Below are 11,613 nucleotides of genomic sequence, written 5' to 3'. Positions count from 1 at the left end.
TTCCACGAGTCTTTCATGGGCTTTAATCACGGGGCGGCCATGTTGAGTCCCGAGGGATTGAAAACTTTTGTTTTGCCCCACTGAAACTCGTTCCCAAACATTTCAACTCGAGACTCCGGGTACGAAAGCCATTGTCTATGGCCAATATGGCCGCCGCGCGAGCTGGCGGCCCGTAGTCAAGTGATAGAGCATTCGAACGGTTGCGCGTTCACGGTACTCCTGCAACGCCCTCGAATTTTCTCCGAGTATCCCCAAACACGAAAGAGGTTGCAAGCGAGTTGAAAAAGAAATAGAGTACGACAGCGTCCGTTTCTCGCCAGAGTTTTCGCCTTTTCCCACAGACAAGCCATTGGAACTATACTACAACCGCCAAGACCCCGTTAGCGCTCCTGTTGGGAGTGAATCCGGATGTTTCCTTTCCGCTTAACACTGAGTGACTGTCACTTCCTTAATAATGAATCATCACCATTTGAGACGGCAACTTGCAACTTTTTAAAAAAGTTCACGGAGCATTTTTACTTTCAACAAACAACTAAATTTATTTGTCACTTAAAGCACAGTTAAAATGTGTTTGTTTACAGCTGAGAAAACATGAACCCCACGCGAAAAATTAGTCAGTTGAATTTTGTCGGGACAGTTTCTGCAATTATTATCATATACAAAGCTAAGTAAAGCCAAGTTATGAAAGGACTCATTTTGAAAAGGTGAAATTATTTCTTAATGGTTTGAGCGCGTCTGGCGCGTTGGGAGAAAACAATCCTTAAATACAAAAGGCGGCGAGCGCAAAGAAACGTTACTGCATAAATTTCGTTTACTATCTAATTCGGTAATCTCCTCTTTCAATAGCGGAGTGGAAATCGTGTGGGTAGAATAATAACATTATTGATTGGAGTTTGTAGTCAAATGCAAACTCCAAGGTAGAAACGCGATTTGAGACTACCAAATCAATAATGAGTTCAACGGCTCCTTGCAAACGCCGGAAAAAATGGGAGCGAGCAATTCGTCCACACTTAAAATTTAATGATTTCCGTGTATGCGACTAATGACATCACACAGCCGTTGGTTATAAACCAAGGTCTTTAGATAATTATTTTACCCACACAGTTTGATAATCTTGTTCCAATTTAATTGGTTGTCGGCCTTTCCATTATAGACAGAAGGCTTTCTTAGTCAAATCCTTCCTCTAGAAGATCGTTTGCATAACAGAGCTCGACTGACTGCCCTTGATTGTTAACAAGAAACCTACGTAAGTCGTGCAGCTGACGAGACGGCATCAATCAGTTCATGCTTGATTGTCTTCAAATTGTTCAGTTTGGGCGGAGAGAACTTTCTCTCGGAAACAGACATTCCCCTTGCTAATGGACGGCTTGTCATCTTTGAAAGTTGTAGTTTTACCGGACCTCGACGACAAAGTTCTTTCTGTAGACAAGAAATTCTTCTTCCCGGCATCTACAAGTGTGTCATGCAGGTCAACATATGCATCCGCGGTGCTTTTTGACAAACAAACAAGTAATGGCGAACGAATTGATTCAAGAAAGCTAACGGAGGAGCCCAAAAATGCGAATAACAAGAAACAATTTAGCTGCCCAAGTATCATCGATTTTAACACGCTCAAGTTCTACCAAGAAATTAAACCTGTTCATAAGCCGAAGAGAATCTTCAACGGGTTTTTTCCATCGCGAGTCCGGTCCATAAATGCAGGATTACCTTGTGCTTATAAGGAAATACACAATGTACGTGTAAGTTTATATTTTCACTTTAATTACAATTTGAAGCTCCTAGTTTCAGTTGCTCAAGATAAACCTTCCCCCACCCTCCAAACCCAACTTAAGTTACAAAACTACCTTCGCGCTGAAATTAAAAAAAACACCAGAAGTCCCATGGCTTATGAATTAACACTGTGGTTGCTCACGACCTAAGCTGTCAACTGTAGGCTTAGGAAACTATGGATTCTTCAAGTCTACTTACGTTCAGTTTGAAAAAGACCATCGCCATAGACCAACCATGGTGATAAACTTAAACCATGCTTTTCTTTATTCGCCCTGTTCCCCCTTTTACATGTAACCTATGCCTGCGTCAGTCAGGGGCACCCAACGTCACTTTTCGGAAATATCTGTTCGGAAGGCGATTTGAGACCTAGAATTTTCGGATCATTTGTTGTAAAATTTCTTGCTTGCCTGCCTGTCCTAGGATTTTCGAACATCTAAAGAATGGTATAATTGCCCATTTTAAACGGATTTTTACGCTAAAAAGGTCACCTAGAATTTTCGAGAGCCTTTTTTCTGGCTGAACTTTTCGAAAAGATAAGCTTTGATCCCTATAATTTTCGAATCAATATACTTTCAGCTATAGGAAATCCGAACAGATGAAACATTTTTAGGGGATAAAAAATATGCCTATATCTTCCGTTTAAATACGAAAATATGTTTAACAAAGCGATGTTTTGTGGTTTAGAACTATATTCTCGTTGGGTGCCCCTGGTCAGTATTCTGTTAATTCTGAAATAATCAACTGAATTTGCCACCTTGATCAAGAAACAGGTTTCAAAATGAATCGTCGAATGCTGCATATGACATCAACATTTTAGACAATACGTTGTTTACCGCTAAAAGCTTTTTGCTCAATTAACAAAATGAGACAGTGCTTCGACAATTTGGTGTTTTGGGGTCAGTGAATAAAACCACCAAACTATTGTTTTCCAAAACCAATCAACAAAAGAAACCATACTTCTTGAAAATTGATTATTTGGATTCTTAAGAGAGTAAATTTATCTTTTTCTACTTGTGCATGCAACTAGAGAGACAAAAGTTCGTTCTGAGTGAAACAGATGAGACGAGTCAATGTTGCCATGGAAAACGAACACAGCGCAAATTATAATTTGGTTACACTTGGTTACACGTACTAATCATTTTACAAATAGTCTTCGATTTCTTTACTTCTTCAGGAAAATATTTCAATTCGCGCCTTACAAACCACAAGCTTTAGCCTTTTATGCCGGCTAAATGGTGGCAAGATAAAAATTATATACGAAAATGACAAATTGATATTGGCAATTTTTAAGATGAATACTTTAATTTTATTAGGTTTGGAGGAGCGCAGCAGATTTCCTGAAAGGGGCTCAAAATATTTTCCGTTTCTTGAAAGTTGTGACAAAGAAGTCGCATATTGGCACGTAATCTGAAATGGCTGGATATCAGTGAATTTAAAGATTTTAATTTGGTGTGAAAACAAAAACAACTGTGCCTGCTTGTATAGAAAACAAACAAAAAACAAACAGAACGAGAGAAAAGAAATTAGACACGCAAAGCAAGTTTTTCATTATTGATTTCGTTGGACTAAAAAATGTTGAAGTATCCTTATGAATTGAGTGCAATTTGAATACTTTTTCCTTCTTAACCAAAATAGAGAAAGGATATATAGATGTGAGAAACGGTTAACTATTTTCCTAGGACAGTTGGAGTCGATCGCAGAAAAGGAATCCCTCACAATCAGTTGTTTTGCTTTGTTAAAAAAAACACAGACAGGAAAACTTGTGTAAACTTGTTTAGCACAACAAACTTAACCATAAGGGAGCTCATTTCCCGGAATTTCCTGTAATTTTAATCATGAACAGCCACTGCTTAAATTTAAATTTTCGATCAGCTGTTCGAACATTTCGTAAACGAGCCGAAATTCTGCGGGTCGTCTAAGTTCCAGAACCCGACCCGACCCGACCCGTTTCTCGAAAGTCTCAAAAAGCCATCTGTGAAATTGCCAACCGCTTGTTTTGGAAAGCCGATCTTTTCACATGCTTCAAGGTAACAAAAAGAAAAATGACTATGAAGTTTGACGACTTAAACCCCCTCCCTTCTTGAGATACAAAGGGAATTGGGACACTCGAAAATGGCCCGTAAAGTTTCGGGACTTTCGAGAAACAGGCCCCAGGGTATCGCTCGATGACTTTATCGGAGCCAATAGAGAGCTTTCGAAACGACGATGCCAACGGCAACGACGACGCTACAAAACAATAGGTTTAGTGAGCAAAAACAATGGCTCTGCACGCTCTGCACGTGCGTTTTACATTTTGGTACATTTATTTGCCGTCATCTCCTAAATGACGACGTGAAATGACCAAATTCAAGGTTCTGTGGAGGACGTTAGCACATGACGATGAGTTTTCAGTTCTCTCTCTACGCTTCCAACCCACTCGTTCCATTTTAATTCCTCAACAGTTACTACACATTTTTACCGCGAAACGACATGAAATAGTTTCGTAGTGATATAAATAACGCGAACTCGTATTTTTAAATGAAGTCCTCGCAGCCGTCGTCGTCCTCGTCTCGTAAGCTCCCTAATTTTACTGTATGACGTCATTTGAGGAAAATCCCTAGGTTTCGAGGGGTTTTTACATGAGACCGGGACGAACTCAGATTGGCATGAGTTATTCGTATCGGCCTCCATTGCGTTTACATGAGACCGGTCTGACTTCATCTCAGTTGCTGGACCGAGACAAGAAACTCTCGTACAGGTCTGAATTCTTCTCTTCGTACCGTTCTAATGTAAATGACAACAAATTTCAGACCGGGTCCAGAAATTTCAAGCTTGTATGCTTTTGGGGCAGCAATATATTTGCTAGACGAAAAGATATCAACCATGCACCAAGCATTTCGTCCAGGGTTTTATGTATAAAGCAGCTGCAAAAATTTCATACTGGTATGTGTTCATGACGGTCCGAGTTTGTCCCGGTACCTCCTCAATACCTCCTCAGTCCTATTGGCTCTGACGGATTTGAACTCAAAACACTGACGCCTTCTTGGGCTAGCCAGGAGGCAATAAGGGACTTTGATTCGATTTTATGACATCAGAGAAGAAACAAATGTATGTCTTTGTTGTTTAAATAGGAGGTTACTCTCGAAGAGTTAGTTCCAAATCCCAACACACCACCTTGCCGAGACGGAGCAGTGCTCTCCCGAACCGCTACAAACTGCAGCTTGCGATCTGAGCCGATCACATTTCCGAACGAATCAGACCCCCGACTGTCCCCTCGACTTCCGTCAAAACAAGACACAAGAAGGGGAGTGTACTCGCTGAGAAACAGTTCCCCGTCCCCCTGGGTTGGCAGGTACAAACTGAAAAAGAAGTGTATTTCCGCGTCGAGTTACGTGGAACTGAAAAACAAGACTTCGACGCCAGGAAAACAACCTGTTCGTGGATTTTCTAGCTAATATTTAGTGGAATAAAAAGGCCTCAAATTACTAGTACTTAAAGTCTGATTTCTGAAAGGACTCCCTATCAAGGAACGTACTGACTTCCATACTAGGTCTTCGTCATGAGATCACGGTGTTCTAACAAATAAAGCTAAAATTAAGACAAGTTTTTAGAGACGAATTCAGCTTGCACCTGTAACCATAGAATTCTCAATGTAAAGGGTGTTATACAATAAGCTCAATGATGATGAAGTTTGATTGGTTCTCACACACTTTTTTGTTCTTACCACATTTTTGACGACATCTTTGACCTATTACTGAACAGACGCTTGGAGCCAATTTCTTAAAAAGTGAAAATTTATTAATCTAAAAATAAAACAGTATTCGAAAAAGCCGTGACACAAACTCGCAGCAGTTCATGGGGTACTGTTTCGCATAAAATGAAGAATATATGGAATTAGAAGGGCATATGAATTTAGGAAATGACAGCAGCTCATCACGAAAGGGGAAAAACTAATTCCCTTACTTGAGGGTGCGATTGATTGACTCTATTCCGGAATAAGAATATGTGGAGTGATGATTTAAATGGTATTTTTAAATTGAGAATTTAATCATATAATTATCTTCTTAAGCTTTTTATCGGGATTCCCATACAAACCCTTATACTTTTGTCGGTCATGCTCACACTGAGCTTGGGGCACCGGTGGTCTATGCTATAGAAAACGTCTCCTAGAAATACATGCTCATGCTGTGTTACTGACATTGAGATACGAGTGAGTTTCAAAATTCAGTCAAGTGATCAAGGCCGTGAATTAGTAACAAAGGGTTAGGATTCACAGAGAAAGCAAGATTCTGACGATTTTAACCTTACTTATTTTATGTCATGTTTTGCAGAGAAAGTTTGAGAAATTCATTCAAAAATCGTGGCGCACGTGCAGAGCCATCGTTTTACTAATGAACCCTTAAAGGTCGTATCCAGAAATTACTGGGTTTAAGAACAAAATTGTTCTCAAGTGCGAAATAGAAAGGAAAATTAAAAACACGAAAGACTATTTTAAAAAGAAATGGGTGCTCATACCAACTCGATATTGTTTTACTGTTTGTTGTTGTTGTTGTGTCTGTTTGTCTCTCTCTTTCTAGTTATTTATAATGTAAGGCGTTTTATCCTAACATAAAAATCCACCCTTGGAGGTCAACCACGATTTAGGAGCATGTGGGAAAGATACTGCAGAGGTGTCAATTGCATTGTATATATGGTGGACGCTGCTGATCATGATAAACTAGAAGCTTCAAGAAACGAGCTCCATGGACTGTTAGAGAAACCTCAGTTATCTGGCATTCCAGTATTAGTTCTTGGAAACAAGAAGGATCTGCCAAACGCATTAGATGAAAAAGAACTAGTGGAGAGATTGAATCTGTAATTTATAATTTATTTAAAATAAAATAAAATAAAATAAAAAAAACCCTTTCGTTTTTGGAAGTGTTTTCGTAGCGTGATGGCGGGAGAGAGCTTGAACATAAGTCTGCGCGTACTGCCACTTCATCACAACGCTATGTCCTGAGAACTCTTTCATCGAAATATCTCGCTGCACGGTCGTAGGACTTCGCTGTACGGTCGTGGCATCATTCACTTCATATTGAATAGTCCCATACTACCTGTCGGCATTGTCCCGAACGCTCTTACGCTTCTTTTGGACAACCTTTCTCGAAACAGCTGTATATAATAAGCTGCATTCACACGCTGAGATTTTTACTTACTGAGCCCTAACGTCACTTTTCCCTAGATCCAACCCTCTGTGGTCCAATCGCAGGGGCACCCGACGTCAATTTTCGGAAAATATCTGTGCGGAAGACGATTTGAGAACATTTGTTGTAAAATTTCTTGCTTGCCTGCCTCTCCTAAAATTTTCGAACATCTGAAAAATGGCATAATTTCCTATTTTTAACGGATTTTTACCCTAAAAAGATCACCTAGAATTTTCGGGAGCCTTTTTGGCTGAAATTTTCGAAAAGGTAAGTTTTGATCCCTAGAATTTTCGGATCACTAGACTTTCAGCTAGGAAATCCGAATAGATGAAAAATTTTTAGGGGATAAAAATATGCCTATATCTACCGTTTAAATACTAAAATACGTACAATGCTATGTTTAAGTCGTTTTGAACTATATTCTCGTTGAGTGCCCCTGCAATCGGTCAGTTTTGAACGTGAGCAATGGCGGACCGTGAAATTTAAAACTTACATTCAAAGTAAACGGCCTTTGGATAAATATCAAAGCTGAAAATTTTGCCAGACAGGTGTTAAGCAAACTATAACCTATTTATGCATTCGTCATTGACCAATGAGAAATTATGTTTACTGTTGTATGCCAGATTCAAATATTTTGGTGTTTGCTTGAAAGCCGAGGAAAAACCGGCCTGTCTTTTCCTTCCAAGCACGTCTTCAACCTCGTTCCCAAGGTCTCTCTTCTCTGCCTCCATTGTCGTTCTCCTCAACGACAAATGAGGCAGAAAAGAGAGACCCTGGGAACGAGGTTGTCAACGTTCTTAACAAATGACCTGATTACTTTCCCTCTAAGGGCCGATTTACACGATTTTGTCGCATGCGACGCATGCGACAAGCTCACGAAAGGCCTACGACATGACTTACGATTGTCGCAGCGTTTTAAAACATGCTTTAAAATGCTACGACATTTTTTCTGACGTACACAACAATCGTAAAACATGTCGTGGGCCTGTCGTAAGCCGTTGTCGCATGCGACAAAGTCGTACCGTGTAAATCGGCCCTAAGGAGGTCTACAATGGAGGCTATCTTGTTGAACAGTGTCTTATTTCTGAGTCCAAACCGTTCCCTCTTTCATCTAAAGAACAAGTAATCTCATTTTGACTGTTTGTTTTGTAGAGGGCATTAGCTGCAAGCAAGGCTCTGTCTTTAAGTGCTTCAGGATCCTCAAGCAACTTATCCAGGGTTTTGACATCAAGTTCGAGCAACATTCCTGTGATTTTATCCGCATAGTCAGGATACCACTCACAAATTAAGTGATAAAGCTTTTCGCCAATTAGTGTTTTATCTGACTCCTTTTCAGGCACAGAGGTGGTTAACTCAGATTCCTTTATCTGGTTGTTTAATGCTTGTAAGGAAAGAGTCACTTTCTCTTCTAAAGCAACATTGTCTTTAACTATGATCTTTAAATCTTCCAAGTCCATTTCAAGAAGCATTCCTGTTATCTTGTCAGCGTGTTCTACACTGAAACTACATACCAAATCATACAGTTCTTCACCAATCACTGTCTTATCCAAGTCAGTTTCCAAAATAACCTTATCTTCACTATTTCGGTTTGGTTCTGCAAAATTTTGCAAACATTCCATAACTTCCTCAATCTTGTTTTCTAACAAGTCAGTATCTTTGATGAGGAGTTCCAAACTTTGAACATCCATTTCTAACAATATTCCTGTCAATCTTTCAGCATCAGTAGGGTGCTTATTTTCTACCAAAGAAAACAGTGTTTCACCCAGGGCCTGTTTCTTGTCAGGAAAATCACACTGGTCTGCAGGTTCTTTAGATTCTTCCTGAAAATGGGAATGTTCAGCATCCAAGTCATTAGGTTTTTCATTCATATCATAAAACCCATAGTCTTCATTCTTGTTCTCTTTACAATTCTCCCTGTGAAAAGAAAACATGATTGAGAAAATTGAAGCGTGCTTTTTTATAAAGTGTTTCCCTCCTTGTTTGCAATTCAAGTACAGAGCAACCAAACTAGTACATCACCATTTAGGGCTTTACTTAAGGCTCTATATATGTCTAATATCTAAAAGCTGAGTTTGGTTGTCTATTGCTATTGATGATCCATCTGGTAGGAAGCCACTTCATAAATATATCATTAGTGATAATATGCTTTTAACAAGTACAATTTTTAGGTTCCAAGCAGATGCAAGGATTTTGGCCCCCAAACCTATCGGAAAACTTGACAGTTCTGGTAGTTAAGCAAGTACTCCAATCTAAAAGTTTGCTATCTTCTCCAAGAGCAGAGTGAGCAAAAAGTCATGGCAAGTTTTCAAGATTTTGAGCTCTATCCTGTAGGGAAGTCTTAAAGTATGCCTCTAAAATACCAAAAATCCTTGACAGAATGTGAGCAATTTCTATAAAACTACCACATCCCTATCTGCCCTTCATTCCAGTACCTCACTACACCAAAGTTCCATCCCTCACAGCCAATTTTGAGAAGACAATGCATTATTTTAGCACAGCAAAATAATGGTAGTTGTAACATTTACTGGAAAACTATAGCCATGAAAGAGCACTGTAGTATCTCATGACATTGATTTTATATCTTCATGGCAAAAATGCCACAGCATGCATAATTATGATGCACGTTGGAATGCATGGAAGTTTAGACAATACCGCCGACAGAAAGGCAGGGATACTTTTCCCAAATATATAGATGTGCTCCTGAAGATATTGCTCACATTCTCTTGGACAAGCTGCTTGTTTAGAAGAAGTACAACCGTAACAGTACCATATCATAGTTGCATGCATCAATTGAGAGAGGCTGGTGTTCCTGGCAAACTGTTTTGTACCTGCCCCCCCAAACATTTGCAGCCGGCAGGGACTAGCGACAAGCAAAGATTTGCCGCTGACAGAATGGACCGGCCTGCAGATTTCAAGTCTGCAGATTACTGGTGTGTAGATTCCAGTCTTCACTTAAGGATGTTCGCGCCCATTGATACTGCGCATCTTTTTGCACATGTCACGCACACGTCATGCATCGTAGACCACGCAAGTAAACACGATGCTAAAGGCGCAAAAATTTTCCACAAGAAGGGAACATGAAAGTATGTGGCATCATGGGATAGCTGTGGACCCAGGTCTTCTCGGAAATGTCACGCAATGGCGTGACAGTGCGAATAGACAATCGCTTTGAGAACTTCGCAGCGATTTTACTCTCTTGAATGCTCGGTGACCCCCATTTTTCTTTCCGTAGATCACTTCCTTTCTTGATTTTGTCCATTTTAATAAAAAACAAAAAAAATCTGTACGTGAGAAGTTACAAATATTTGGCCTTTTATGCTCTCGTGCGACTGAAGTTTTCTTTCTTAGACTAATATGTATCGTTTTTCAAGGTCTATTTCACCTCAGAAATAGACATCAGCTGTAAAGGTTAATTTAGTTATATTAGTTATGTTGAACTGAGTACGTTTAACTGATCTAAATTTCACTCATGTAGCTTTTTTATTGCTGACAGTTGTAAGCTAAGATCGTCTTAAAGTAACGCAATCTTCTAAAAATGCACCTCATGATCTCGAAAACGAGCACGGTGACCCCCCATTTTTTTTGCCTTTTTGGCAAAAGTAGATCATTACCTTTCTGCGTGGCAAGTTTAAAACAAATCTGTACGTGGGAGCGTTTTGGGCGCGAACGTCCTTAAGACTTGCTGCATGTTTTAAACAATTTTAGAACAGTTTTCTAACACACTTAAAATCACCTATTGATATTAATCTGCCAATCAGGTCTGGGTTTATCAAAGCTTGGTCAGTGCTTATCTGACTGTGTTAAATACCATGACAATTTAGAGAGTTTTTAACTAATAATAATAATAATTAGTATCACCCAGCTGGAGGACTAATGCAAAATCCTGCATTTTCATTGGCTACGCAACTAGAGGACTATTAGTAATAGTCCTTGAGTAGTGAAAAGCGTGATGCTTTCTTTGTTTTATTCCCAAATAAATAATTCTGCAACTTGCATTTGCTAACTTTATTACTGCCTTTTCTGTCCAACTAGTTGGGTGATACTAAAACAATTAGACCCTTCGCCCTCAAGGGCCACAGGTTTAATTGTTTAGTGTTTGCCATGCCGTAAGCAACCACTAAGGCCAAGAAGTTTATTGGTTGCCGAAACAAAGGGTTCTTTGTTGTGATCAACAACAATAAATTGAAGAACAAAATAGTGGGCGCTGGGACAGGGGGGAGCTCAGGAGAATAGGGGATGGGAGGGGTATGGGAGGCGGGAGAGAAAAAGGGCGGTAAGTGGGAGTTCTAAGAGGGGGAGGCAGGAGAAAAATGCAAAATGCTTCTTGTTGTCAGATATTAATGCATTAAAATACTCTAAAAAATAAGAACTCAATATGATAATTGACTTGCATTAGCATCTTCTGAGCAATCAAACAAACAAAAATTTGCGCATGAGGCTGAAAAACAGGCTTACTTCTACTGAAAGTGTCAACCCCTTCATAGTGGTTACATCATAGGTCTTGAAATGCCAAGCGGCTGTCACGTAATGTACCCGTCAAATTGAAGCTGCAACATTCTTTCCCCCCCTCCCGGGGCATACCCAGGGTATTTGACTCGTTTTCCTGGCCGGGGGAGGGAATTTGATCATCTTATTCTTCCCGGGCGGGGTATTTGATCACCACTCATAGGGGGTGGGGAAT

At 39.8% G+C, this 11,613-nt stretch overlaps 2 protein-coding genes across 4 annotated transcripts in view; one reads left to right on the top strand and one right to left on the bottom strand.

The window, feature by feature from the left end:
* The first annotated feature begins 690 nt into the window (after window positions 1-690).
* Window positions 691-6,649, top strand: LOC138060188 (uncharacterized). 2 transcript variants are annotated; one of them, XM_068905909.1, is made up of 3 exons: window positions 691-704; window positions 1,154-1,739; window positions 4,881-6,649. In XM_068905909.1, exons 2-3 carry the CDS (start codon window positions 1,359-1,361, stop codon window positions 5,202-5,204), a joined length of 705 nt encoding a protein of 234 aa, XP_068762010.1. In that variant the 5' UTR covers window positions 691-704; window positions 1,154-1,358; the 3' UTR covers window positions 5,205-6,649. The 2 variants fall into 2 exon arrangements, with proteins under 2 accessions (XP_068762010.1, XP_068762011.1); XM_068905910.1 differs by lacking the exon at window positions 691-704 and having other exon boundaries at window positions 892-1,733.
* Window positions 6,596-11,613, bottom strand: part of LOC138060186 (uncharacterized) — a 7,641-nt gene continuing 2,623 nt past the window's right edge. For both annotated transcript variants that reach the window (XM_068905907.1, XM_068905908.1), the window contains one exon: window positions 6,596-8,846. In XM_068905907.1, the coding sequence (XP_068762008.1) occupies window positions 7,991-8,846 (856 nt within the window). In that variant the 3' untranslated portion in view covers window positions 6,596-7,990. The remainder of the gene's footprint in view (window positions 8,847-11,613) is intronic.

Source organism: Montipora capricornis, chromosome 8 (genome assembly GCF_036669925.1).
Source record: "Montipora capricornis isolate CH-2021 chromosome 8, ASM3666992v2, whole genome shotgun sequence".
Taxonomy (NCBI): Eukaryota; Metazoa; Cnidaria; class Anthozoa; order Scleractinia; family Acroporidae; genus Montipora; species Montipora capricornis.
This window is presented reverse-complemented; position numbering and strand designations above follow the sequence as displayed.

Excerpts from the sequence above, each read along its gene's own strand:
- LOC138060188 (XM_068905909.1), top strand. The coding sequence starts at position 1,359 with ATGGACGGCTTGTCATCTTTGAAAGTTGTAGTTTTACCGGACCTCGAC. Across the intron at positions 1,740-4,880 it reads AGGAAATACACAATGTACGT|GAGGTTACTCTCGAAGAGTT; the intron begins GTAAGTTTATAT and ends TTGTTTAAATAG.